Source organism: Ovis aries, chromosome 16, assembly GCF_016772045.2.
Source record: "Ovis aries strain OAR_USU_Benz2616 breed Rambouillet chromosome 16, ARS-UI_Ramb_v3.0, whole genome shotgun sequence".
NCBI lineage: Eukaryota > Metazoa > Chordata > Mammalia > Artiodactyla > Bovidae > Ovis > Ovis aries.
Window position 1 is genome coordinate 61,976,595 of NC_056069.1, and position 26,856 is coordinate 62,003,450.

Below are 26,856 nucleotides of genomic sequence, written 5' to 3' on the forward strand. Positions count from 1 at the left end.
CTTGTTTTTTGCTTTTGACACAAATCAAAATTAAAGCTCTACTTCCTACTCCTGTGCCAATTTCCAGCTTTACTGTTGTTCAGACACTGACTCTTTTCGATCCCATGGACTGCAGCACGCCAGGCTTCCCTGTCCTTTACCAACTCCCAGAGTTAGCTCAAACTCATGTCCATTGAGTCAGTGATACCATCCAACCACATTATCCTGTCTCACCTTCTTCTCTACCTGCCCTCAGTCGTTCCCAGCATTAGGATCTTTTATTGAAAAATGAGTCGGCTCTTTGCATCACGTGCCCGAAGTATAACATTCACCAAAATTAGGTAAACTTATGTGTTTCTGATAGTGCTTATTTGCTGAGGGCATTTTTTTCTCCCGGGAGTTTAATGATAACAAATATCAAACCAGACTTTTTGAGACATTCAAAGTCCACTAGAACTAGTCCACTTTGAACTAGTCAGAAACTCTCACAGTGAGAACACGTCCTGTCTGCACCGGCTGTGCTACTTGGCCACGTCACTTAGTGATGCCGGCGTATCTGTAGGAACATACTTGAAAGTCAGAGCCCCCAGCAAGGAAAGAGGTATAGTGGGGATTTGCGAGAGGAAACCTCCTTTTCTTCCAGGCCCTACACATCTCTATAAAAATCCTACATTGCCCTTTGAAGATGTGGTTTTACTTATAAATAGCGATGCATGAACTGATTGCACGGTTTACAAAAAAAAAAACAACTGAATTCTTAGATTTTACTTTCGAGTCTTCTACGTAACATGATAAGCTGTCTTCTTCTGCAGACAGCTCTTTCTCTCTCTCAGAAGTGAAAGTGCTCAACTCGGCCATCTGGCCACACACTCCTCCAGTCAGCTTGCTGTACTGATAGATATGTCATTTAGGTCCTTCTTTTTCTCCTTCCATTTCTTTGCAGATGAGCGTGTGAAACTGGCTTCCAAATTTGAAGGAAACAAGTCAATGGCAGCATGTCCTTCAGAACCTAGTATTGATACTTCCACATGAAAACATGCAACCATTTGTTTCTTTGAGAAAGCAAGTGAATTCATGTTGAATTAGAGAACCAGAAATTGTATAGTCTAGAAATTAAGAGAATGTGAATGGACCCCCGTGAAAAGAGAATGGATTTGTTTCATTCTAGTCAGTAAAGTAATTGGCATTAGTGGTAGTAAATGATACTATTTGAAGAAAGCAAGAAGGGTAAATGGAGGGTAGTAGCATATTAGATACAGATTTCTGTCTTTGGGGTATGCCTCCTCTCTCTGCTTTGTCTGGGACAGGGAGGCTGTCAGGGTGATTTCTGCAGGAGAAAGGTGAGGCATGGTGAAAAGCGAAAAGTGAAAGTCACTCAGTCGTGTCTAACTCTTTGCAATCCCATGGACTGTACAGTCTATGGAATTCTCCAGGCCAGAATACTGGAGTGGGTAGCCTTTCCCTTCTCCAGGGGATTTTCCCAACCCAGGGATCGAACCCAGGTCTCCTGCACTGCAAGGGGATTCTTTACCAGCTGAGCCACCAGGGAGGCATGGTGGTGCCTGTTAAATGCACATTGCTACTCCCTGCTTGGACTTACCAGATGGCTTAGTTGTACAGAGTCTACCTGCCAATGTGGGAGACACGGGATTGACTCCTGAATTGGGAAGATCCCCTAGAGAAGGAAATGTCCACCTAGTATTCTCGCCTGGGAAATCCCATGAGCAGAGGAACGTGGTGGGCTACGGTCCATGGGGTCACAAAAGAATTGGACACGGCTTAGCGACTAAATAGCAACAACTCTCTGCTCAGATGGACCGAGTTAGAATTTAGGGGATGTTGTGCTCAGGAATCAGCACTTCAAAGAGTCTTGCAGATAAATCTGCAAGGAATAAATAAAGGTTTGAGAATTAATCATATTCTAAGGAATGACAATTCAAGTGCATATCTATATGTATGTATTTGAGCTGAATCTTTATTGTGCAGTTCTCATGAGCTTATGTGTGATCTCCTGTTGAATATTTCAAATTCTTTTGCTTAAAATATGGCTACTGTGACTGTGAAATTTTGAGTCAAAAAATATCTGTTCAGTTTTTATGATCATTTGTGGGTATGAACATGTAAAGAGTTCACATACTAACTGACATTTCTTTGTAAAGACAATGTGGATTAAATGAATGATAAAATCACTGCTGTAAATACTCTGAAGTGACTCCTACAGAGAGCCTTTGCTTTCCCTGCTGGTCCCCTCTGTCTGAGAAACACACGTGCGTCCTCCAGTATGCCTCCCTTATGAAATTATCTGCTGAAATGCGAGACCCTCAAAAAGAACGTTCATGACTACCTTATCAAAACAGTATACCCTCTGACACTGACCACTCTCCTCAACTTACTTTATTTTGCTTCAGTACCTTCATCTCTAAATGTGATGACTGACTTATTTTTCAAGGCAAGGAACTTTCTCCTCTTAAGCACGATGGTGTCCAAAACTTCTAGAAGTTGCTCATTCGGCAAATAGGTGTTGAATCAGTGAATATATCCATCAACATGGATTAGCTGGCACATGTACACACTCTGTATAAAATCTAGCAAATAGAAATTCATTTGCAAATCAGTCTAAAAATAAGTGTTTTCTGTTGCTGGTCAAATGGAACAGAGCCTATTGAATTCTCTGGCCCAGGGAAAATGTGGGGTTGGAGGCATGAGACAGACAATGTACTGACGACACTTTACCCTTTCAGCTTCGTGATTATTTTGCATGTCAAGAACTCCCTGCGAGTCGGTCGCTGGCTTCCTCCTGGATCAGCAGATGCTTGTTATCTTCTCTCTGCAGGTTTCATTTATGTCATATCCCTTTTCTAAAAACGATTCCACCTTCCCTTGGTCATGTCAGTCTTTCTTTCCATTTTGAACTTCCTTTGCTCCTTTATTCTTTGCTGTTATCCATTCAAAAGCAACACTAATTTTTTAAGAAAAATAAAGCCGTAAGATTTACATTTTGCGGTAATACTTCACAAAAGTATCAAAGTTTCTTTCGTTAATAATATTACAAAAATTTTAAACCTCTTAAGTTGTTTTTGGATATTTTGATAGTTTAAGTTATAGATTTTGGTTGTTTTTTTCAATCAAAAGATGTATTTTAACAAGATAACATAATAATTCCTTGACTCTGAGATTGAAGCCCTTCACACTGATTTCTCTCCCCTTGATCCTCCCACAATGCCATGTTGTACAAATGTAAGCATTCTTATATGTATTTTTATGCTGCAGGAAATCAGAGCTCAGAGAGGTTCAGTGACTTTCCTTGATTTGGTCAGATGGTTAAACACAGTTCTGGAGTCCAGACCATGTCTTCTTATTTCAGTTTGTTTGGGAAAAACTGACACAGTAAAGAGAGATAAAATTACTACCTTTGATGCTATTAGAGCTTGGTTCAAATTATTAGACTTATTATACGCCTGTGCTCCTAAGGCCTCCTTTTGTGTATAGAATTGGAAGGGGAGCCATACTTTCAAGTTTCTGTTCCCCCAAAACTGGGTTCCCCTCTTGGTGCATGTTGGGCCAATAGACACGACCAAGCCAGAAGCTGGGAGAAGGAAGGATTTATTTCTTGCAGCAAGTACGAACACAGGGATCTTTCCCGAACCTCTGTCTATCTGAACAGGAAAGTTTTAAGCTAAAGGTAGATGCGTATTCATGAGGGGACTCGAGCAGAGGAAAATCAGCACAGAATTATGGCATTAGGTCAACAGAGTCCAAGCTTTAGTCGATTGAAGTGAGGAGGGTCAGCAGCACCATTCCACCCTCTCCTTGGATGGGGTCAGGTTTCTGCGGAACTCACAGGTATATTGTTGTATGTATCTGCTGAGGAGCCAGAACCCTGCCCCAAGGCTGCATGTTGCTTCTTGAATGCCCCTCCATTGTTTCTCCCTTCCCTCCCTTAAGGTCGTTAGTTACTGAGCCCTGTACAAAGGCAAGCATTGCAGCCAGGCTTAGATCACAAAATGGCTTAGGCGAAAATGGGTTCTTTTATGTCAAGAAAGTCATTCCTGCCTGTCTTTCTCCAGGGACCCTCTAACCTATCTGCTTACATTTCTGTGTAGGAACTGCTCATGTTAATGGTGGTGCTGGAGTGACGGTGCCTACAGAGCAGCAGGGGATAGCCTGAGTCTAGTTTCCCTCCACTCTCCGGGGTCCATTCTGCCCATCCCTTTGAGCCCCTGGAACCCATTTTTTTGTTAAGTTGCTGAATCAAATCAGACTCTTTGCTACCCCATGGATTGCACCCTGTCCTTCCCTATCTCCTGGAGTTTGCCCAAACTCATGTCCATTGAGTCGCTGATGTCACTGAACCATCTCACCTTCTGTCACCTCCTTCTCCTACCCTCAATCTTTCCCAGTGTCAGAGTCTTTTCTAACGGGTTGGCTCTTTGGGTCAGGTGGCCAAAGTATTGGAGCTTCAGCTTCAGCATCAGTAGATGGTGGCTCTTGTGCAGCAACTGTCTCAAGCCTGGTCCTGCATCAGGGTGAGGTTCTTCCCAGTCTTCCAGGGCTCCTGGACCTGCAGGAGGGCCTGGGCTGCCCAGAGCTATGACAATACCCTTCAGCCCTCCTGGATCACAACCTCTGTTAGCCTGCATACAGATCACTGATGCTTCAGGTGTGAGTCTTCAAACCCACTAATTTCAGAAACATATTGTATATGAAAATTGCCAGGGCCGGGGCTCTCTAGGCCCAAGCTTTATCTTGTGAAGAGGAGAAGTAGGACTAGTAAAAGCCTATGACAGATGACTGACATTGGATGCTGTACTTTTTGTGGCAGAAATTAGTCATTAAGTGCCTTCTGGACACTCAGGTATTACAGTTGTATGACCTACGTCTGCAATGGCCGGGGACGAGTTGATGCAGCTGGTCTGGGCTATGGGATCTGCTTTCTCTTTTCTCTTTGGCCCATCTGTGTTTCCACTGCCCTTTGCCACACTGCAGTTCTGAGCCCTCAGCTTGTTCAAGGCAAGGCTCTCAGACCTGTTCTCCACCACCACAATTGGCCTTGACATCTGTGACATTTTAACAAAGTCAGAGTTTCTCTAACATTTTTCTTGTGATGGCAACGTTGCTCCAGTTTCTGGCAAAGATGCAAATGTTTACTACTAGTGTTTTGAGTCCAGTGTTACGATGAGGACTCACTGTCAAGTAGGTCATAATGATAAAAGAAAAGTACTACTAAAGAAAAGTGTGTTGTCTTTGAATCAGCAAATATATACACCATCTCATGTAATGTTCTGGGCTTCCCTGGTGGCTCAGTGGCAGATAAGCCACCTGCCAGGGCAGGAGATGCAAGAGACGCAGGTTCAATCTCTGTGTCAGGAGGATCCCCTGGAGAAGGAAATAGCAACCCACTCCAGAATTCTTGCCTGGGGAGTCCCATGGACAAAGGAGCCAGTGCCCGGGGTCCCAAAGAACTGAACACGGCTTAGAGGCTGAAACAACAACAGCGTGAGATTTTGGAGCACAGTCCCAGAACAGGCGGTATGATAATTTTTTTTTCTTGAAATTGCCTCCAAATAAAATAGGCTTGATTTTATTTGTTTTACTCTTTTAAAGATATTCATTTACTTATTTGGCTGCTCTGGGTCTTAGTTTTAGTGTGGGAGATCATTAGTTGGGGCATGTGGAATCTGGCTCCCTGACCAGGGATCTAACCCAGGCCTCTTGTGTTGGGAGCTCAGAGTCTTACTCTCGTGCCCGTAACTGTGCCCGCCCACCCGTGAGCCACTAAAACCTGATTGCAGTGGATAAAAGGAGTGTAAACAATGCTCAGTTTAAAATGCCTCACTTCAGCACTGTGCACAATGCTTAAGTGTGCAAAGGTATTTTGCACAAATGTCTCCACAGGGAAACACCGTGAACTTTCAGTTCTATCAAGAACATGCTAATAATAAAAGAAAGTATAGTATACTATTCAAATATTTAATAATTTTACTATTGCATTTTTCATTGTATCAGCACATAGAAATTCTGATGTCCACCAAAATATCCCTTATCTTAATAAGAGAGTAAACATTTCCTAATGCCCGTTTATAAGAAGAGGATTTTTGTATGTACCCTCAGCTCACGTCACAACTTAAAAGATTAGCAGGTCCTTTTACTGTTCATCATTGGATATTTTTAACTGCTTAGAATCAAGGAATGGCAATAAAGTTAAACCTCTAAATCTACGATGGATAACTTTTATTTTAACTATACGACATTTGGATATAATGACTGCTTCCTAGTTTTTTTACACTTGTAAGTCCTTGGAATATTATCAAAGCCTTCAGAAGCAGGAAGAACTGACAGCAGGAACTCAAGGCGTTATCATGCTTAAATATATTCCTGGAAAATACCAGCATGAGATAATATTCACTGTGATGTTGGCATTTGATAAATCAGATGCAATGAACCTAATTATGCAAAACAGTTATTTTGAATCTATCACTCATTGGAACGCTGTCTAAACCAGAATTTATTTAATTACTAGCAAAAGGGAAGGTAAGAACTTGCCAACTTTATTCCCTTCTCTTGCCTCAAAACATTCAGTGATCGTTATCAAGATTGAATTCATGGAAGCCCCAACCTTGCCCCAGTCCTTTGGAATCGCTCTGTTTTCTGTTGATTTAAATGTAAAGCAGCCTTTGTGAAACACACCAGCGAAACATTTGTTTGTTGGCAGTTTCAAAACTTTTGAATGGCTTTATCCTTAAATACACTAGATGAGAATATTAAAATCTTTGAGGTTAGACAGTCCTGAAGAAGCAGCCAATCATTGCACGTTGAAGATGTTGGCTTTAAAGTGGCCAACAGTGAAGGCAGTGGACTGGCAGGGCAGAGAGAGCGAACTGCCCACAAACACCACTAAAACCAAGGAAGTGCAACCCCCTCTTGCTTTAAGCTGAAATGGAGGGTTCCCAATCGGGACTGTTCAAAGGCAGCTGACTATTAAATCCAAGTGTACCAGGCAGGTTATTAGCTTTGGAAATTTATCTGAAAGGTCTTGCTAAAATCATCTGTAGCCTCACTTGGTTTGTGTGGTCCTGTCCTCACCATCGCTGGGGAACCATCTCTCCTTGGTGCCCCTTCAGTGTCCCTAGATGTCCTCCACTCCATTTGTGCCCACGGAGATGATTCCCCTTGCATGTCTGCTCCTGGGATTCTGGTCATCCCTCTGATGAAATATTTGCTCTGCTTCAACATCTGTGTGTCAGCTCGAGCTCTTGGCCCTCCTAAGACTGTGCTCCTCTTGTGCAGATTCCCTGGTCCACAGCACTGCTTCAAAGCCGCACCTCTTCCCACACAATGCAAAAAACACTACACCAAAAAAAAAGAAAAATCCAAAGACACAAATAAGGATTTACAATAATGTGTAGCCTTAATTTAGAAATGAAGCCAGTTTGTGGCAACCATTTGAACCATTTCTGAGGAAGGTAGAGTAGATACCAATCTTTCCATTTGGAGGGTAAGAATAAAGGAAATATCACTTTAAAACTTTTTTTTTTCCTTTAAAATCTGCTTCTCATGGGGATTTAGGCTGTTGTAAGGCTGAACATCTTGGTTCACTCATTGTCCAGGGAAAAACCGCTGATGAAGATGAATTCTGGTCCACTTTTTCGGAATAGCATCAAGATGGCTTGCCTCTGTGGCTTATTTACCTGCTCATACTTTAAATAAGAACTGCCACTGTAAAATTTCAGGAGCAAGAATTGTGAACTAATAAGAGCTTTTTAGGGGTGACTTCAGTCTGCCTGGCTTCTTCAGTGAGGAAACCTGCTCTGGTCGTTAGGCTGAGAAAAATGTGTTCCGCTGGCCTTGTTCAGTGTGGGTTTATCTCAGCATCATTATCACCCATATTCAGAGATCAGACTCGGGAGCAAAGCGAGGCGGCTGGGTGATGCTGATAAGCTGACAAGCTTGTCGTCTTGCTACCATTGCGTGCCGTTCATTGGATTTTCTGCAGATTTCAACATTTCTGTCCCCCTCCCCAAATTCAAAGATGGCTTGGATAAAACAAGTTCTGTCTGAACGTCGGGTGAGTCTGACTGTCTCCTGTTCCTTCCTTCCAGCTGGGTCCCGGGCCTCGTACAGCAGCCAGCACGGCCACCTGGGCCCTGAGCTGCGGGCCCTGCAATCTCCGGAGCACCACATCGACCCCATCTATGAAGACCGCGTCTATCAGAAGCCCCCCATGAGGAGTCTCAGCCAGAGCCAGGGGGACCCTCTGCCGCCAGCACACACGGGCACGTACCGCACGAGCACAGGTGTGTACTCAGGACCCCTGGGGGGCTGTCCACATGGGGTGGGGAGGGCGGCTGTCCAGAGGGGGTGGCCTGTCCCAGCGAGGGGCTATCCATACCAGGGGCGCCTCTCCACAGAGGGGTGGTCTGTCCACAGTAGGGTGGCCTACCTGCAGGGGCATGGCCTGTCCCAGCGGGGGGCTGTCCACCCCAGCGGCGCCTCTCCACAGAGGGGTGGTCTGTACACAGTAGGGTGGCCTCACCAGGGGACCTCTCCACAGAAGGGTGGTCTGTCTGTAGTGGTGTGGCCTGCCTGCGGGGGCATGGCCTGTCCCAGAGGGGGGCCTTTCCACACCAGCGGCGCCTCTCCACAGAGGGGTGGTCTGTCCACAGTAGGGTGGCCTGCCTGCGGGGGCATGGCCTGTCCCAGAGGGGGCCTTTCCACACCAGGGGGGTCTCTCCACAGAGGTGTGGTCGGGTGTGTAGTGGTGTGGCCCTCCCACAGAGGGGCGGGTCTGCTTGGAAGCTTTAATAACACTCCTTTGTGAAAGGGTGTGTGTGTGTGTGTGTATGATGGTGTCTTCTCTCCTCAGAAGCATTATGAAATGACCTGATTTTCTCATTAACGTTTCTGATGATGATAAAAAAACAAATATGACTCCAGTTGAGCTCCCTGAGTAGATTGTAAATGAAAGAAGTCTGGAGGTGGGGAGTGGGGGTTAGCGTATCTTGTCACACAGGCAAATCGAAAGTCGTAGTACTAATTTTTTGTAAATCATTATTAATGTATTTAATGAATATAATTGCTTTAAGAAAGCAGAGGATGTATAAAGGCATATGTGCTTACCTAAGGCTGGTAAATGTCTTTTTAATGGTACAATATGTCTGTTTGAGGGATTCCCTGCTGGCTCAGATGGTAAAGAATCTGCCTGCCATTCAGGAGACTTGGATTTGATCCCTGGGTTGGGAAGATCCCTTGGAGAAGGGCATGGCTACCCACTCCAGTGTTTTTGCCTGGGAAACCCATGGACAGAGGAGCCTGGAGGGCTACAGTCCATGAAATTGCAGTTGGAGACCACTGAGTGACACTTTTGTACCTCTTTGGCAACCTTGGGAGGAAAACAATATCTTTACTAAAAATGTAGCATATTTGGTAAGGCCAACTGCGAATTTACTTCATGCACACTATTAGGCTGAATCATAGGAAATTATAATTTAGTGGTTGGTCACTGGCACCTGCGTATATGGTTCAACTCTCTAGTTCTCCTGGATTAAATATATATTTTGAATTGAACACAACCACAGGCCACGAGAAGAAGGACAAGTGTTTTCCAGAACATGAAGCTGTTTGCAAAATAACTAGTTAAAGATCACGATTAAATTTGTTGGAGAACACTTAGCTTAACTATAAGATCAATATAATTAAGAAGGTACAGAGAACTGCACTTGGTCTGAAGCCTCCCATGGCTGAGTAAACTTAGAGAATATTATGGTGCTAGTTTGCAGACACTAGAGCTGCCTGCATTTCTAATCATACACGTTATCCTGGTCAGGGGCCAGGATATGGGGATGCTGAAGCTGTGGTCCAAGACTTGGCATCAGGCTCTGCATCTCCAGACTGTTGTAACTTCCAGTTCCCAAGAAGTAGATCATAGCAATTCTGTTAAACAGTATTATGACACTAAATTATATGTTTTGAAATACGGGTAAGCTAAGTTGCTTTTATAGCTGATTATTGATATTTGCATTTCAATATTTCACCCTATCATAGGAAGAAAGGCACAAAATACTCCTTTATTGTACTCTTGATGTTGTAAGTACCATCCAGTGTTAATAATACATATCTTGGTTTAGATAGAAAGAATACCCATTTATACTTCTGTCAGAGTTTCTCTTACCTTCAGCCTGCTTAATTTGCTTCAGGCTGGGGCTGAACTATTTTTGCATTTAGTTGTTGCATATTATTAGCTAAGGTAATTTTATTTCCACACAATCCCTTATAAAAGACGAAGATAACCATCTCGGTGACATTCAATATCTAATTTGAAGAAACACTGACAACAAAAGGGATTATGTTGGTTCCCTGTTCAATATTCATATGCTCTTAGAATTAGCTCTTGTTGATAAACTTCTGGGGGCTTAATGAAAAATCAGCTGCAAGAGGAAAAAAGTATTTGATTCATCAATGCCAAGTTAGAGGCAAGGGAAAGATGTTCACACTTTTAAAGAAACAATGATAACAACAAAACTAGTGTTTTCTCTAAGCCAGGGGTTGGCAAACTGTGGCTTATGGTCTAAATCCATCTGGTCACCTGTCTTAGCAGTGCTTGTGGGTTAAAAGTGATCATCGCCTTACGAAATGATTTGCAACCAAAAGACGGATACTATTTCGTGATATGTAAGAATCATATGAAATCCAAGTTTCTGAGCCCGTACGTGGCCACCCCCAGTTGCTTTCAGATCGTCTGTAGTTGCTGTCACTCTGCCGTGGCCCAGGGCAATAGTTGTGACAGAGACCGTCTGATCAGTCAAGCTGCAGATAACTCACTTTCCGGCCCTTTACAGGAAGAGTTTGCTGCTTCCTGGCCTCAGTCGTCAAAAGGAGAACCAGGCTGAATGAGTGAACAAGTGCTTTTTCTCCTGTCTCTCCTCTGAAAGAACACAGAAGTATTCTGAGCGCTTCAGAGGGGACAGTCTGTTTGCCCGGCCTTTCCCCTGTAACAGTAATCTCTTGCCCCGGCCGAGATCTGCTGAGGTGTGATATCCACAGGCCCAAGACGCCATTCCTGCCCACATCTTTGAAACTGAGGCACTTTTGAGGGACTGTGCTGTTTCCACAAGGCTACAGAAATTGCCAGAAGTGCCAGGGTGGTCTCTTGAGGATAGGTGGGGGGAACGTCACTGCTCCAGCTCCTGGGCATAAAGCCACAAGCCCTCTCTCCTTCCCACCAGCTCAGGTTACTCCTCCTTCCTACACTGAATTCATCACAAGCCCTTCCCCTTCCCTGGCTTACTGTGCAACTCCAGGGACTGTCCCTATCAGAACCTGCATGGTTGAGAAAATGCTTTTAGCCCAGGTATATGTCTCTCCCTTGGCTTCCCAGGTGGCAGTAGTGGTAAAGAATCTGCCTCCCAATGCAGGAGATGTAAGAGACGTGGGTTCCATCCCTGTGTTGGGCCAATCCCCGTGTTGGGACAATCCCCTGGAGAAGGGCATGGCTACCCACTCCAGTATTCTTGCCTAGAGAATTCCATGGACAGAGGAGCCTAGTGGGTTACAGACCATGGGGTCCCAAAGAGTCAGACACGACTAAAGCACGCAACATGCACAAATCTCTCGCTTATAAATTACCTACATATTATACAATATTATTAAATTCTGGCTAGTAAATTCAGGATTAACCTTTAATAAAGAGACACTTTAAGATTGCTTTCCCATATCCAGAGGGTCATTTTTCACATCCTTCATGTTATATGCACCCCACCGTTAATGCCGCTACTGATGCAGACCTTTAGGAAGCTTCCAGAGCCAGAGCAAATACCTTAATTCCTTATGAGACAAGAACATGTTCTTAGGAGGCCTGTTAGATGTGAAGTGTTCAGGGGCTGCAGACTTTAGGCTCAGGTTGGTCGCCAAGGTGCCTCTCCTCCAGTTTTACCTCTCTGCCATTAGGTAAGGCCACTGGCCGGGGGTCCTTCAGTTCCATCTGTGGATCATTTCCAGAGATACGTTGAGGAGAGTGGGCCAGGGGAATTGAAGGCCAGTTGCCCGTCTTCAAGGAGTCACCACTCATGAATGAAGTCAAGGGTACCGTCCTAAACAACTCTATAATTACAAGCTGGTGCCGTAGCATCAAGCAGCTGAGACAGGGTAACAAAAGCACAGAGCCTATTGCCGCACTCAGGGATGGTTCCAAGTGCTTGGAGTATGTTTACTAATCTTTAGATCCGCCCTGTGGAGGAGGTGGTATTTTGATGACCACTTTGTAGATCAGAATACTGAAACATAAAGACACTGAGTGATCTCCCCGAGGTCACACAGGTTGTAGAGAGCCAGTCTTTAGACCTTCTCACCCAGGCAGTCTTGCCCTGGAACCTGGACTCTTAACAGTCATTTTGGTTGACCTTGTATTTATAAAGGTCTTCATTCAAAAACTAAATAAGTATATACCCACTTTCATCTAGAGTGCCTCATGGTCTCCTATAAGTCTATCAGGCAGTATCCATTGAAGACAAACCAGGTGCTTGATGGGCTCCAGACCCAAAGAAGCTTAAACTGATTCCTAGTCCTTACACGTGTTCAGTTTAGTTTCAGTACAGGGCATACAATATGGAAAAATGAGGAAACAGGAGGTAATACGTTAAAGGCTGAATGAATATTCCAGACAAATCTGAAGACAAAGTATTCAGTTCAGTTCAGTCGCTCAGTCATGTCTGACTCTTTGCGACCCCATGAATCGCAGCACGCCAGGCCTCCCTGTCCATCACCAACTCCCAGAGTTCACTCAGACTCACGTCCATCGAGTCAGTGATGCCATCCGCCATCTCATTCTCTGTCGTCCCCTTCTCCTCCTGCGCCACATCCCTTCCAGCATCAGGGTCTTTTCCAGCGAGTCAACTCTGTGCATGAGGTGGCCAAAGTATTGGAGTTTCAGCTTCAGCATCAGTCCTTCCAATGAGCACCCAGGACTGATCTCCTTCAGGATGCACTGGTTGGATCTCCTTGCAGTCCAAGGAACTCTCAAGAGTCTTCTCCAACAGCACAGCTCAAAAGCATCAATTCTTTGGCACTCAGCTTTCTTCACAGTCCAACTCTCACATCCATACATGACCACTGGAAAAACCATAGCCTTGACTAGATGGACCTTTGTTGGCAAAGTAATGTCTCTGCTTTTGAATATGCTATCTAGGTATTAATAGCAGCACAAAACAACACATGCTCTCGTTTTTTTCCTGGATAACCTATAGCTCAGGATGCTACTATGACTCCTGACCCCTCCCAGGATATCTTCCCGCTGGTTTCTGGGCAGGGAGTGGGGCTGGGGGACGGTGTCCCCCCTTGGTCCCCCAGTGCTGCAGCCCTGCATCTATCTGGCATTATCTTCTGTGGCTTCTCCTCTTTCCCTGTCCTGCTCACCCCTGTCCTGACTGAACCTGGGCCTCCCTCACTCCAGATACCACTAGGGCCATCCTGAGTTATAGATTGTGCTAGAACTGAGAGATACCCTGAGATGACTATACGGAGAAGAGCAGGAAACACCTGTAGTCCTTGAAGATGAGACAGGTTAAAGCTTCCTAACTCTCCCCACTAAAGGTGATTTCTCACTTAGCTTTTTCTTCTATACCCAACCTACAGCGTCTTTTTCCATCTCTCCTTCTTGGCTTCTGTAGTTAGCTTCTCACCCTTGTTACTTTATTACAAAGACTAATTTCAATCCCAGAAACCAACTCAGACAAGGAGCACCGTCTACCTTTGGGTGGTCAGAAAGGTCCAGAAAGCTTTCCTTAAGCAAAGAATTGTTGTGGTTCAGCCAGCTCAGTGGTGTTTGACTCTTTGTGACCCCTTGGACTGCAGCATGCCAGGCTTCCCTGTCCTTCACTGTCTCCTGGAACTTATTAAAACTCATGTCCATTGAGTTGGTGATGCTATCCAACCGTCTTGTTCTCTGTTGTCCCCATCTCCTCCTGCCCTCAATTTTTCCCAGTATTAGGTCTTTTTCCAATAGTTGGCTCTTTGCATCAGGTGGCCAAAGTATTGGAGTTTCAGCTTCAGCATCAGTCCTTCCAATGGATATTCAGGGTTGATTTCTTTTATCATTGACGGTTTGATCTCCTTGCAGCCCAAGGGACTCTCAAGAGCCTTATCCAACATAATTGTTTGAAAGAAACAGCTCTTTGGCCTTTAGCCTTTTCTTTGTCCAGCTCTCATAGTCATATGTGACTGCTGGAAAAACCACAGTTTTGACTATATGGACCTTTGTAGGCAAAATAATGGCTCTACTTTTTAATACACTGTCTAGGTTTGTCATTGCTTTTTCTCCCAAGGAACAAGGGTCTTTTAATTTCATGGCTGCAGTCACCATCCACAGTGATTTTGGAGCCCCAAAAAATAAAGTCTGTCACTGTGTCCATTGTTTCCCCATCTATTTGCCATGAAGTGATGGGACCGGATGCCATGATCTTTGTTTTTCGAATGTTGAGTTGTAAGCCAGCTTTTTCACTCTCCTCTTTCACTTCCATCAAGAGGCTCTTTAATTCCTCTTCTCTTTCTGTGTAAGGGTGGTGTCATCTTCATGTCTGAGGTTATTGATATTTCTCCTGGCAGTCTTGATTCAAGCTTGTGCTTCATCCAGCCTGGCATTTCTCACAATGTACTCTGCATATAAGTTAGATAAGCAAGGTGACAATATACAGCCTTGACGTACTCCTTTCCCAATTTGGAGCCAGTCTGTTGTTCCATGTCTGGTTCTAACTGTTGCTTCTTGACCTGCATACAGGTCAGGAAGCAGAGAAAAGTGGTCTGGTATTCCCATCTCTTTAAGAATTTTTCACAGTTTATTGTGATCTACACAGTCAAAGGCTTTAGCATAGTCCGTGAAACAGAAGTAGATGTTTTTCTGAAATTCTCTTGCTTTTTCTATGACCCAATGGATGTTGGCAATTTTATCTCCAAAAAGTTACCTAACCTTGATGTTAGAGACTTACGTACATGCATTTGTATACATTTGTGTACATGTTGGAGGATCAGGATTGGCAGATCTCACTTCTTGCCTGTTTTCTGCTGCAGGCTGCTGGATGGTGATGCATACAGTAGGGTTCACAACTCACACACAAAGTCAACTGGATTTTATTCATCCAAGCTGGCACTCTGTGGGCCATGCCTAGGCCAGGGAGTAGCACCTGAAGAGTAACTCCTGCCCCTATCCCAGACCTCACTCTGACCCTTTGTGCTCAGGCACCCCAGCCAGTGCTGGACAATGTCAACAACAGCAACAAAAAGCACAACATGAGAGTTGTGAGCTAAGTTTTATTTGGGGCAAAATGAGGACTATAACCTGGGAGACAGCATCTCAGAGAGCTCTGAGAAACTTCTCCAAAGAGGTATGGGGGAAAGTCAGGATATGTGTGATTTTAGTGAAAGGGGAATACATGCAATCAAGCACACATTTTGTAGAAGGTTGCTGCTTTTGTGAAGAACAGATGTCAGCATTTATGATTTTAGTGCTTTTCTCGATGCGAAGAGATTGGGCTCATAAAACCATTTCCTGAAAATAACTAGCTGAAGATTTGTTCTGCCAGTTTTGCCCCAAGCAGAGTGCCTCATTCCAGATCTCCACCCTGAACTCCTTTCAGGGGTGTTGAAGGTCAGCAGTCACAGCATCTTGTGATTTAATCCTTGTAGAGGCAGATGGCAAATGCCAGTGTTTAGTGGGCAACAAGACCTGCAGACCTTTCCACACTACCCAGTCCCAGCAGAAGGGAGTAGGCTCTGTGACGACCTGCCAGCCTCCCTGGGCTTGGATGTGGTCTTTGCCGTGAGGCATGGAGAGTAGAGCAGTGGCCCACATGCATCAGGATGGGGTTGGGACAGGAAGCAGCATGGTGGCCCCACAGCAGCACAGTGACCCAAAAAAGGGTCAGTTCCTAAATCAGCAGTGGTCCCCACTCATCTCCCCAAATGCATCCCTCCTCTCTCCCTGCACAGGGAGGCCGGATCATGTGCCTGCAGCAGCGAGACCAGGCCAGTGAGTGAAGAGTGGGATGGTGGAGCAAATACCCCCAACTGCTCTCCTGGGACCATCCACCCAGTGTCTGAGGCCTCACTTCTTGCACAGTGAAAATTTGAAGAGGCCCTCTTTTAACTAGGGTGTCTGTTTAAATAAAACATACCTTTTGTCTGGGATAAGGGCTTGTCCAAATCAGAGCTTATATAATAAGGAGCACAGCCAGACAAAGACTGTGTGATACTCAAGGATTTGTGTGTGGTGAAGTCTATTAAACTGAAACTAAATAACACAGATTTTTATTTCAAACTCAAGCATTTCAGTGACTGTCTACTTAGGAGTCGTTTGATTAACACAAATACTTGACTCTGACAACCCCCCGTGACATCTTTCTAAACTAGCAAAAGTGGCCAACATCTGCTGAGATGCTAGTCCTGTGAGTTTCCTTTCAGATAAATGTGATCCTGAGTGGAGGAAACAAGCTTTCTATGGTGAATGTGTCAGCTTGTAATAAAGAATGAATTATCATAGGTACACAGCAAGGGGAAAATCTGTTAAATATCCTGATGAGATTGACAAGTATTACAGTATAAAAAGGAAGAAGAATGTGATGAAAATATTTGCCTGGATGGCAAAAGCATTATTTTAAAAATTTAATTTTCTGCAATAATAGCTATTACTTCATAAAGTTAAAGAGCGATTACATATCTACTTTACTTTTGTAAAATTTCACTATTATTCTTCAATAAAATATAAATAACATTTTCAATTAAAATCATCATTTGAGTCCACGAAAGGTAGAATATTAACAGTTTATTACTTATTAAATGCTGTTACTTCAAATTATAAAAATGACCACTTCCCATTAGAACAAGTCAGATTTGATCCTCTATAACCTCTTAGTTTAAAATTTTACCTCTTTTAAGTCTAAAAAGTCAGGGGTACATTATTACCCAGTTGGAAATTTTTAATGAGTCTAATGATAAATATCATCTTAAAATCAAGGAGAGCTTCCAGATTCTTAGCTATATCAATTCACCAAAATGGTAGAAATACAAAGTCTAATTACAGCTGAAGGAGAACAGAGTGTTTGCTGGTAGATCAGTTGATAAAATTTAAAAACAGCAGCAAGCCTGGTGGACTGCAGTCCATGGGGTCACAAAAAGTCAGACACAACTGAGCGACTGAACAACAGCAACGAGCAACCACATCAATAATAAACATCAACACTAGTTAATGAGCCCATTACTACTGAAAATCCTGCATTAAATGCCTCTCCTCCACAAACGTAATGACATATGAAGTTAAAAAGAATTGTGTTAAATTTACCCTTGGATATTTTTTCGTTGACCCTGATGCTGGGAAAGATTCAAAGCAAAAGGAGAAGGGGGTGACAGAGGATGAGATGGTTAGATAGCATCACTGACTCAATGGACATGAGTTTGAGCAAACTCTGGGAGATAGTGAAGGACAGGGGAGCCTGGAGTGCTGCAATGCATGGGGTCACAAAGAGTCGGACATGATTTCGTGACTGAGCACATCTTTCCGTTGAGCTTACTTTGGATCAACCTGCGCAGACTGCAGAAAATTGGAAAGATATTTATGGTTCAGTTCTAGATGATAATACTATTGGGAATATAGTAGATTAGGTAAAGTTTCCTCATTTCTGAAATGATAAAGTCATTATTATTTAAGTAATAACTTTATAAGTATCTAGGCTGGCACTTCCCTGGCGGTCAGTGGTTAAGACTGCACCTTCCCATGCAGGAGGTGTGGGTTCGATCCCTGGTCAGGAAGCTAAGATCACACATGCCTCATGGCCAAAGAACCAGAACATAAAACAGAAGCAATATGGTAAAAATTCAATAAAGACTTTAGAAACATATCTCATAAAAAAAAACTAAAAGGAAAAAATTAATATTATAATTAATATATAATTAATATATTATATAAGCTTATTGTTTGCTTCCTTTATATTTTATAGCATGTGTAAAAGTATTTTATGTTTTCATATTTCTATCTATACAAATATACATAAAAGCAAAGATAAATAATACAAAACCATAAATAAATGTTTTTCTTTCTTCTGTTGAACCCTACTTTATATTCCATCCCCCAAGTTTCTTCAAGTGCCAGAGTCTTGTATTTTACTCTGTTCTTTTTTTTCCTCTTTCAGTAAATAATGCATGTAACCATCTCCTCATCAAAATAGGATGTTTGATTTTTATTGAAAAGGATCTCTCTTCCCTTCTTTCAAACAAACACAACACACCTGTTTTTTGTTTGTTTGTTTTTTTTCTTTTCTCTCTACACACTAAACCTTTATTTGTGTAGCTCTATGGAAAACAGATAATGTCATGAACAGCATGAAAAGGTGAAGTATCAAGTCAACTGCTGAAGAAGCTACTTTAAAAATCTCCCCAAAGAGACCAGCGGTGTGGTTCATTGAGTTGTAAGCGCTTATTGAGGGGAGAAGGGGCTGTTTGCAGAGCAGGTGAGATGAGAGAGGAGTGTTTACCGATCTGACAAAGCACCCTTTATGTCAAATGTTTGCCATAAGAAGGTTCAATTGAGTAGAGTAATCCTCTAAGGTGGGTGATTTGGCCAACGGAGCTCTAACTCAAATGAGAAAAAAACATATACCAGGACAGAAATTAAGCGAACTTTTGCATTAAAGAAAAAAGTCTGTTAATGGTGTGATCAGTATCAGCTTATCTGTATTAATAGAGAGTCACAGTCTTCATCAGCCACACCGCAGTCTCAACAGGCATGGCACAAAGGGAGAATTCAGTCCTTCTCTGTTGAAATCATTCCTTTACATCATGCTTAAAAAGAAAAAATAAGGCATTACATCATTTGAGATCTGTTAGTTTCTCATGCATTTTCCTCTATATATGATCATATACGCTCAGTCGTTCAGTTGTGTCTGACCCTTTGAAACCCCATGGACTGTAGCTCACCCACCAGGCTCCTCTGTCTATGGGATTCTCCAGACAAGAATACTGGAGTAGGTTGCCAGTTCCTTTTCCAGGGCATCTTCCCAACCCAGGGAACAAACCAGTGTCTCCTGCATCTCCTGCATTGATTGACAGATGGATTCCTTACCCCTGAACCACCTGGGAAGACCCATGTGATCATATAATCTACCCTTTAAAACAGCCTGTTTTTCTCCCCATTTGTATTGCTATTTTGCATTATTTTTCCTTGCATTGATCAGTCTCTAATTTATTTGAATTGTGCAATATCCATTTGAATTTATATTTTGAAATTCTCATCAGGTACCCTATGTTTTGTGACCTAAGAGAAGTCGAAACTATGGCTTCAGGAATGATACTTCTGAAAGGCCATTTGTTAAATGATACAAATGTGATTGTCGTTTTTAAGTAAGATCTTTCTGAAAATCGTTTACCTGCCTTAGATTTCATAGTCTACCCACTTTTTTTTAATATAATAATATCACTGATTAAACTAAGACTCAAAACACTTTAAAATTAAAATTAAGTATATGTATCCTATTCTTGATTTTCCCAGAAATAAAGATATTTCTGAATATCAATAAATTCAATTAAATAAGAAATGGTATAAATTTGCACACCAAGGTGTAATAATCTTTTCCTATATTATTCAAGTTGTTGTTCCTTTTTATAGACCCATCTCTTCTCTGTACTTTTGGGAGATGTTTCCCTTAATTTTAGGCCTCTCATGAATTTTTCTAAGTTTTCTCACTATGTTAGGTACTTCAGTAATACACATATTTGAGATTATAAACCTGGTCCAGTTTATAAAGCTGGTAGTTGTGATTATAAACCTGGAAGTGGGGTTCAAGGGTTTGAATTCCTTCTCTTCTAAATATAAGGCAAACTTGGGCAAGTTATAGCATCTCTCTGTGCCTGTTTCCCACTTGTAAAGTGACAGCACGTTTATTATAGTATTGGGTTGTTGGAGGAAATAAGAGTCAGTCAGTTAGTTCAGTCGCTCAGTCGTGTCCAACTCTTTGTGACCTCATGGACTGCAGCTTGCTAGGCCTCTCTGTCCATCGCCAACTCCCAGAGTTTACTTAAACTCATGTCCATTGAGTCAGTGATGCCATCCAGCCATCTCATCCTCTGTCATCCCCTTCAATCTTTCCCAGCATCAGGGTCTTTTCTAATGAGTCAGTTCTTCATATCAGGTAGCCAAAGTATTGGCGTTTCAGCTTTAGCATCAGTCCTTCCTATGAATATTCAGGACTGATTTCCTTTAAGATGGACTGGTTGGATCTCCTTGCAGTCCAAGGGACTCTCAAGAGTCTTCTCTAACACCGCAGTTCAAAAGCATCAGTTCTTCAGTGCTCAGCTTTCTTTATAGTCCAACTTTCACATCCATGCATGGCTACTGGAAAAGCTATAGCCTTGACTAGATGGACCTTTGTTGGCAAAGTAACATCTCTGCTTTTGAATATGCTGTCTAGGTTGGTCATAACTTTTCTTCCAAGGAGCAAGCATCTTTTAATTTCATGGCTGCAGTCACCATCTGCAGTGATTTTGGAGCCCCCCCAAAATAAAGTCTCTCACTGTTTCCACTGTTTCCCCATCTATTTGCCATGAAGTGGTGGGACTGGATGACATGATCTTAGTTTTCTGAATGTTGAGCTTTAAGCCAACTTTTTCACTCTCACTTTCATCAAGAGGCTCTTTAGTTCTTCACTTTCTGCCATAATGGTGGTGTCATATTCATGTCTGAGATTATTTCTCCCGGAAATCTTGATTCAAGCTTGTGCTTCATCCAGCCTGGCATTTCTCATGATGTATTCTACATATAAGTTAAATAAGCAGGGTGACAATATACAGCCTTGTATTTCCCTTTCCCTATTTGGAACCAGTCTGTTGTTCCCATGACCTGCATGGAACTGTTCTAACTGTTGCTTCCTGACCTGCACGCAGATTTCTCAAGAGGCAGATCAGGTGGTCTGGTATTCCCATCTCTTTAAGAATTTTCCAGAGTTTGTTGTGGTCCACACAGTCAAAGGTTTTGGCATAGTCAATAAAGCAGATGTTTTTCTGGAACTCTCTTGCTTTTTCGATGATCCAATGGATGTTGGCAATTTATTCTAGTACTGGGTTGTTGGAGGAAATAAGAGTACACACTAGTTAAACACTTCCAGTAGTTAGAAAGTCTGATACCCACACTTTATATCAGGCAAGGACTTGTTACTCCATGTGTTACATCCAATCTCTTTCCTAACGTGACCTGATTTCAACATTGTTGAGTGAAGTCTGAGTGAGTGAAGTCGCTGTCATGTCTGACTCTTTGCGACCCCATGGACTGTAGCCCACCAGGCTCCTGCATCCATGGGATTTTCTAGGCAAGAATACTGGAGTGGGTTGCCATTTCCTTCTCCAGGGGATCTTCCCGACCTGGGGATCAAACCCGGGTCTTCTGCATTGCGGGCAGACGCTTTACCATCTGAGCCACCAGGGAGTCCCTTTCAACATTATTAAGTAGTAGTAATAATAGTTGTTGTTCAGTCCCTCAATCTTGTCTGACTCTTTGCCACCCCATAGACTGTAGCATGCTAGACTCCCCTGTCCTTCACTATCTCCCCCTGGAGCTTGCTCAAATTCACGTCCGTCACAGATGCCATCCAACCATCTCATTCTCTGCCGTCCCCTTCTCCTTCCGCCCTCAATCTTTCCCAGCATCGGGGTCTTTTGCAATGAGCCAGCTCTTCGCATCAGGTTGTTTTGCCCTTACTAGGCATTAATAGCTTTTCTTGCCTTTAAAACAAACAGGCATCCCATTGGGCCCTTGTCTTCTTTTCACTTTACAGTCAGGAAACTGGAGCTTTGAGAACTCAGTTACTTGCCAGATACAAATGATTGACTGGAAAGCCCAGATGTGGCCCTGATTGTTAGCTGCAGAAGCCAAGCTCTGAATGTGGCGTTCCCTGACATTTCATCAAAAGGCCAGTGCCAGTGTGGAATATATATCTGAGCCTAACAACATTCATGAACTGCCCTTCACCTTTTCTTCTCCTCTTACTGGGAGACGTTGTCTTCTTGTTCCTGCTTTGTTAATTGCATTTCACACTCTACTTTCACCTTTTGGTCCAGTCTCCCTTGCAGCTTACGTGATCTTAGGTCCCCAACCAGGGACTGAACTGTTCCCCCTGAACTGAGAATGCGGAGTCTTAACCACGGGCTCGCTAGAGAACTCCCTATTCCCTTAAAATTCATTCATTCCTCTGATATTTTTTAAACTTATATTATCATTTTTTAACAATAGTATTTTGTCGTGTTTCAGCCTCCTTTTTTTTTTAACATTTTATGTTTCAGCATTAAATCGTCATTCTTGCCATTTTGCCTTCACTTCCTATTAACCGCTATATTCTAAAGTATTAGTAACAAATAATTTTGTATAGAAAATGATTTTTCTAATATTAGTAACCCTTTTTAGGAAGCTTTAATGTAGATATTTAGTTCCTGAATGAAAAAATTGTATTTATCTGAAAAAAATGTCAGGTTATCGTGCGTTTTCCCTTTTGCCTTCAGTTTGCTGACTGGCTTTTCACAACTCATCTAGAAAATGAAACTCTGTTTACCTCTGGGCATTTGTTCTTCCAAGAGCGTGGTTAGGCCTGGCCTGCATTTTAAATCCCTGTTCCCATGCCATATAGCACATTGTTCATAAATATTAAAATGTGAATTTTAATTAGACACGCTTGCAAAATTTTGGAGAAAATATAAATGTTCCAGAAACTGCCTAAAGACATAAGACAGATTTTCTGGTTGTGAACTTAATTTTTTATTAGTCTAATCTAATGACTTTGAAATGCAATCCATCAGGGCAACCCTTGTCATTTCAAAACCTGAGTCTTTTGGGAGTATACACACTTTTTGTTTAGAAAGTTTTCTTAAATATTTTTCTTGTCTTCACCATGTCATGGTGCCTGGTCTCCTGACTTTGGTTATTATAAGATTAAGTTTTAAAAGGTCATTGGAAATGAGAAACCCTGACCTCTTAATTAAAATCAGTTCTCATATTAGAATATATTTCTCCAGTTCACGTTGCAACTTTTTTTTTATCATTTTGACATGAAATCCTTAACTTCCTTTAATATTAGACTAGTATTGTTTTCTTTCTTTTGTATTTGATTTTGAATATGTCATCTGTTGTGAGAGAGAATAAGTTTTATCACCATTTACTGGGTAGTGCTCAAAAAATCTGAGTTGTAGGATATGATTGATAATTGGAATCTAATTCTGTGTGGAGCTTGCATGTTATAAATGGTCATATCTAGACACAGGATATATTTTTTATGAAGTTTAGCTAATTTACAATGTTGTGTTAGCTTCAGGCATACACCAAAGCGGTTCAGTCTCATATATATATATATATATATATATATATATATATGAATATATATATTTGTCTTTTTCCAGTTTCTTTTCCCATATAGTTTGTTGCAAAATATTGAGTAGAGTTTGCTGTGCTGTAGGGTAGGTCCTTTTTGGCTATGTATTTTACATATAGTAGTGTGTAAATGTTCGTTCTGAGCTAGAAAGTAAAGGTGCCAACTAATATTAATCACGGATAATGATCAAACAGTTATTAACAAATCACATTCTATTAATATGAAAGATGCTATTTTCATTGTATAGGTCACCTAAATCTTAGATGTCAAGTATTTTTGAGAACCAGATAAAAATAATGATAGGAAACGGACTCCAGAAAACCCAGAAAGGAAACAAAAAGCTGAAATTCAGCTTGGAAATAGTCAAACCGATTTTAGTAGCTGGCGTCAGATCTTCTTCCGACAATTTAGGCGTTATTGAAAAGATGCAAATACTTCTAGAAAAGCCAAGTCAGCACCTTATTTTGTCTGCGTGGCAATCGGGTGGGTCTTCATCGCCTCTGGCATGCCTACCCTTCACCAAGTGTATTTGTTAGTATGACAGCTCAAGTTGAAAAACAGACATATAAAAATCTTGTGGGTGTTGAACTTTACAAGAACTGTCCTGTCCTGCATTTAATGCCCTAGCACTAATTACAGACCCATGTCCGCCTCCACCCCCATGGATACACGCCCCCTCACTTTTCCTTGTTTTCTTTTATTTGGGAAAAATTAACCACATTACTAAATATGTTTCACACCCTTCATAAAACTAATCTATCATCCCCTGAACGAACACAGCCTGAATTTTCTCAGCTGAAACAATGAAGAACTCACTGCCCATGAGTCCTTGGAAAATATCCCTTCCATTTCTTCTGGGTTTTAGCTCCATGCAGAGTCTACTTGTCAGATGAGCAGACCTCTTCCTGGAAGTCAGTAAGCAGGAAACACATCACAGAGGCATTTTCATCCCAGAGATGAAAGGGTTGTTCCTAAATACTGGGTTGGCCTGAAAGTTCGTTCAGGTTCTTCCCTAAGATGGAATGGAAAAACCCCAACGAAGTTTTGGGCCAACGGAATAGCATGCTAATTGTCGTTGTAGTGGATAACATTGGATGCGTTAGTTCAAATGTAACAATTTTGTTAATTCTTTCAAACCCTTGTGTGTTGTTGTTTTTTTTTTTTTTTATGTGTGTAATTTTCCCCCTGCCTAGACCTGGTGAACCGTTTCTGTGAGCAGGTCCTCAATTTTTTACTCTGTCCCTACTTTCCTGCCCTAGCCCCGTCCTCCCCCGGTGTCGACTCCGTCCCCTTGCAGCGCGCAGGCAGCCAGCACGGCCCGCAGAGCGCCGCCGCAGCCACCTTCCAGAGGGCCAGCTATGCCGCCGGGCCCGCCTCCAGCTACGCGGACCCCTACCGACAGCTGCAGTACTGCCCTTCCGTCGAGTCTCCGTACAGCAAATCCGGCCCTGCCCTGCCCCCCGAAGGCACGTTGGCCAGGTCCCCATCCATTGACAGCATTCAGAAAGATCCCAGGTGGGTACCAACCTTTTCGTCTCCCCCCACCGCTGCTAAAGAGGTATTCCAACCAGACCTGTGACTGCATGATTGTTTTTTGTTTTGGGGGTTTTTTTGCATCACTTGATTGCATCCATGCCTCTAGCTGAGGATGAAAGGGTTGACTTTGGTTGACACTCATCATCTTCTGTTTGATTTGGAATATGGATGTTGGTCATGGATCTCTAGTACCTTCTGCAGTTCAGTAGCAAAGACTATCTTTTGATCGGAACATTTGTAGGTGCTTGAGGGTTTCAGCTAGTTGTGAGATCTGGAACAGCTTTCTGTGATGCAGTAGAAACAGGATGGGAGGTTGTATCGTTTGACTTCAGACAGTGTGGTCTAGGTATTTTCTTGTCTCAGGAGAAGCACGCTTTGTCACCTTGTATGTTTCCATTCATGACTGAAAAGTGGTATACAGGTTACACTGAAAATTGAAAATTTTTACCAGGTTACACTAAAAATTGGAAATTTAGAAAACATTTGTTACCTTCATTTTTGTGTCTGAAAGTAAACATTGGCTGAAGTTGTTTTCGACATTGATTAAAAATTTGAATATAATGTATTAAAGAAGTTGTTATTATTGATAATATTTTATTTTGCTTTCTTGTTTCAACAGTGGCCAAGGCTTTAGTGATGCTCTATTTCTGAAATTGGAATTGAATTCCTGTAGAGTTAAATGATGTTTTATTCATAGGCATTTGATTTATGCAGAGTCCCATAAATATATATCTGCATCTGTGAATACTATAGATATGTCAGGTTCCTGGTATGTCTTTATAGCAGGCATCTGACTTGATTCTGGTAGTATACTTAAAATTCATCTCAAGGAATTTTCGGGTATTTTCTACAGCACACAATACGAGTGTACTGTATTGAGGGGTTTGCCTAGATTCTTTTGTAAAAAGAAATCACCTCTACATACTTAAAAGGCAGAATGGGACCGGTTTATGGTATTCTTTAAGATAGCTTCTTTAGCACAATTCAAGCCTACTTGGAGGGCTTATGTTAAATATTGTATGAGGTAAAACCTCCATTGTAAAGGAGAATTATAGTAAGTGTTCACTGTTAACTACTAGAAATAAGAAAAATTCTTATATTTGCATTATTCAGCATCCTGCTCCTCTAGGCTTTCAGTCGAAACAAGGTTCTCTATCATTTTTGTCCAGAAACTTGCCCTAAATCCTTTGGTATTCTTGGCAAGTGTGGGTACAATACTCTTCAGATAACATAATGCTCTCTGTTTATTTATCTTGAAATTTTGCTATACTGGGATATAGTTCATTTACAATATGTTAGTTTCTGCTGTATAGCAAAGTGATTCAATTATGCATATGTATATAATCTTTTTTATATTCTTTTCCATTGTGGTTTATCACAGTATATTGAATATAGTTCTCTGTGCCATATAGTAGGAACTTGTTGTTTATCCATCATGTATATAATAGTTTGCATCTGCTGATCCAAAACCCCCAATCTATCCCTTCTCCAAAGCTCTCTGTTTTTAAATATTCTTTCTAAATATGTTATTGAAAAGATGTGGAAATAGAACATTAGCATACTCTTTAGGAAATGCTAAATAGGAAAATACATAATTGAATTGGCAGTGCTTTATTTAACATTTAAAATATAAATTGAGGATAAGTATATAATCTTCAGTGAAGAGGTTTTTAAATTTTCACATTAGGGGAATTTGGCCTAATAGGAATCCAAATTTATGTTTCTCTCACTACAGCTTAGCTTCTTTATTTCATAGTATGTATTAAATGTGCTATACTTTTATTAAATGACATATCCTTTTCATTTTATATTGCTATCCCTTTTATAGCCTTTTTTCTTCTTTCAGCATATCGTCATCAGACTATCATCTTTTCAAGTTATTGATTATGTAACATGTATTTAATGAGTGCCCACTATAAACCAAGAAAGAGAAACACCTGTCAGAAATGAGAGT

At 41.9% G+C, this 26,856-nt stretch overlaps 1 protein-coding gene across 3 annotated transcripts in view; it reads left to right on the top strand.

The window, feature by feature from the left end:
• CTNND2 (catenin delta 2) overlaps positions 1–26,856 on the top strand; it is a 1,117,159-nt gene that overhangs the window by 666,074 nt on the left and 424,229 nt on the right. For all 3 annotated transcript variants that reach the window (XM_027980164.3, XM_027980165.3, XM_042233932.2), the window contains 2 exons: positions 8,079–8,273; positions 24,626–24,881. In XM_027980164.3, coding sequence (XP_027835965.2) covers positions 8,079–8,273; positions 24,626–24,881 — 451 coding nt within the window. The remainder of the gene's footprint in view (positions 1–8,078; positions 8,274–24,625; positions 24,882–26,856) is intronic.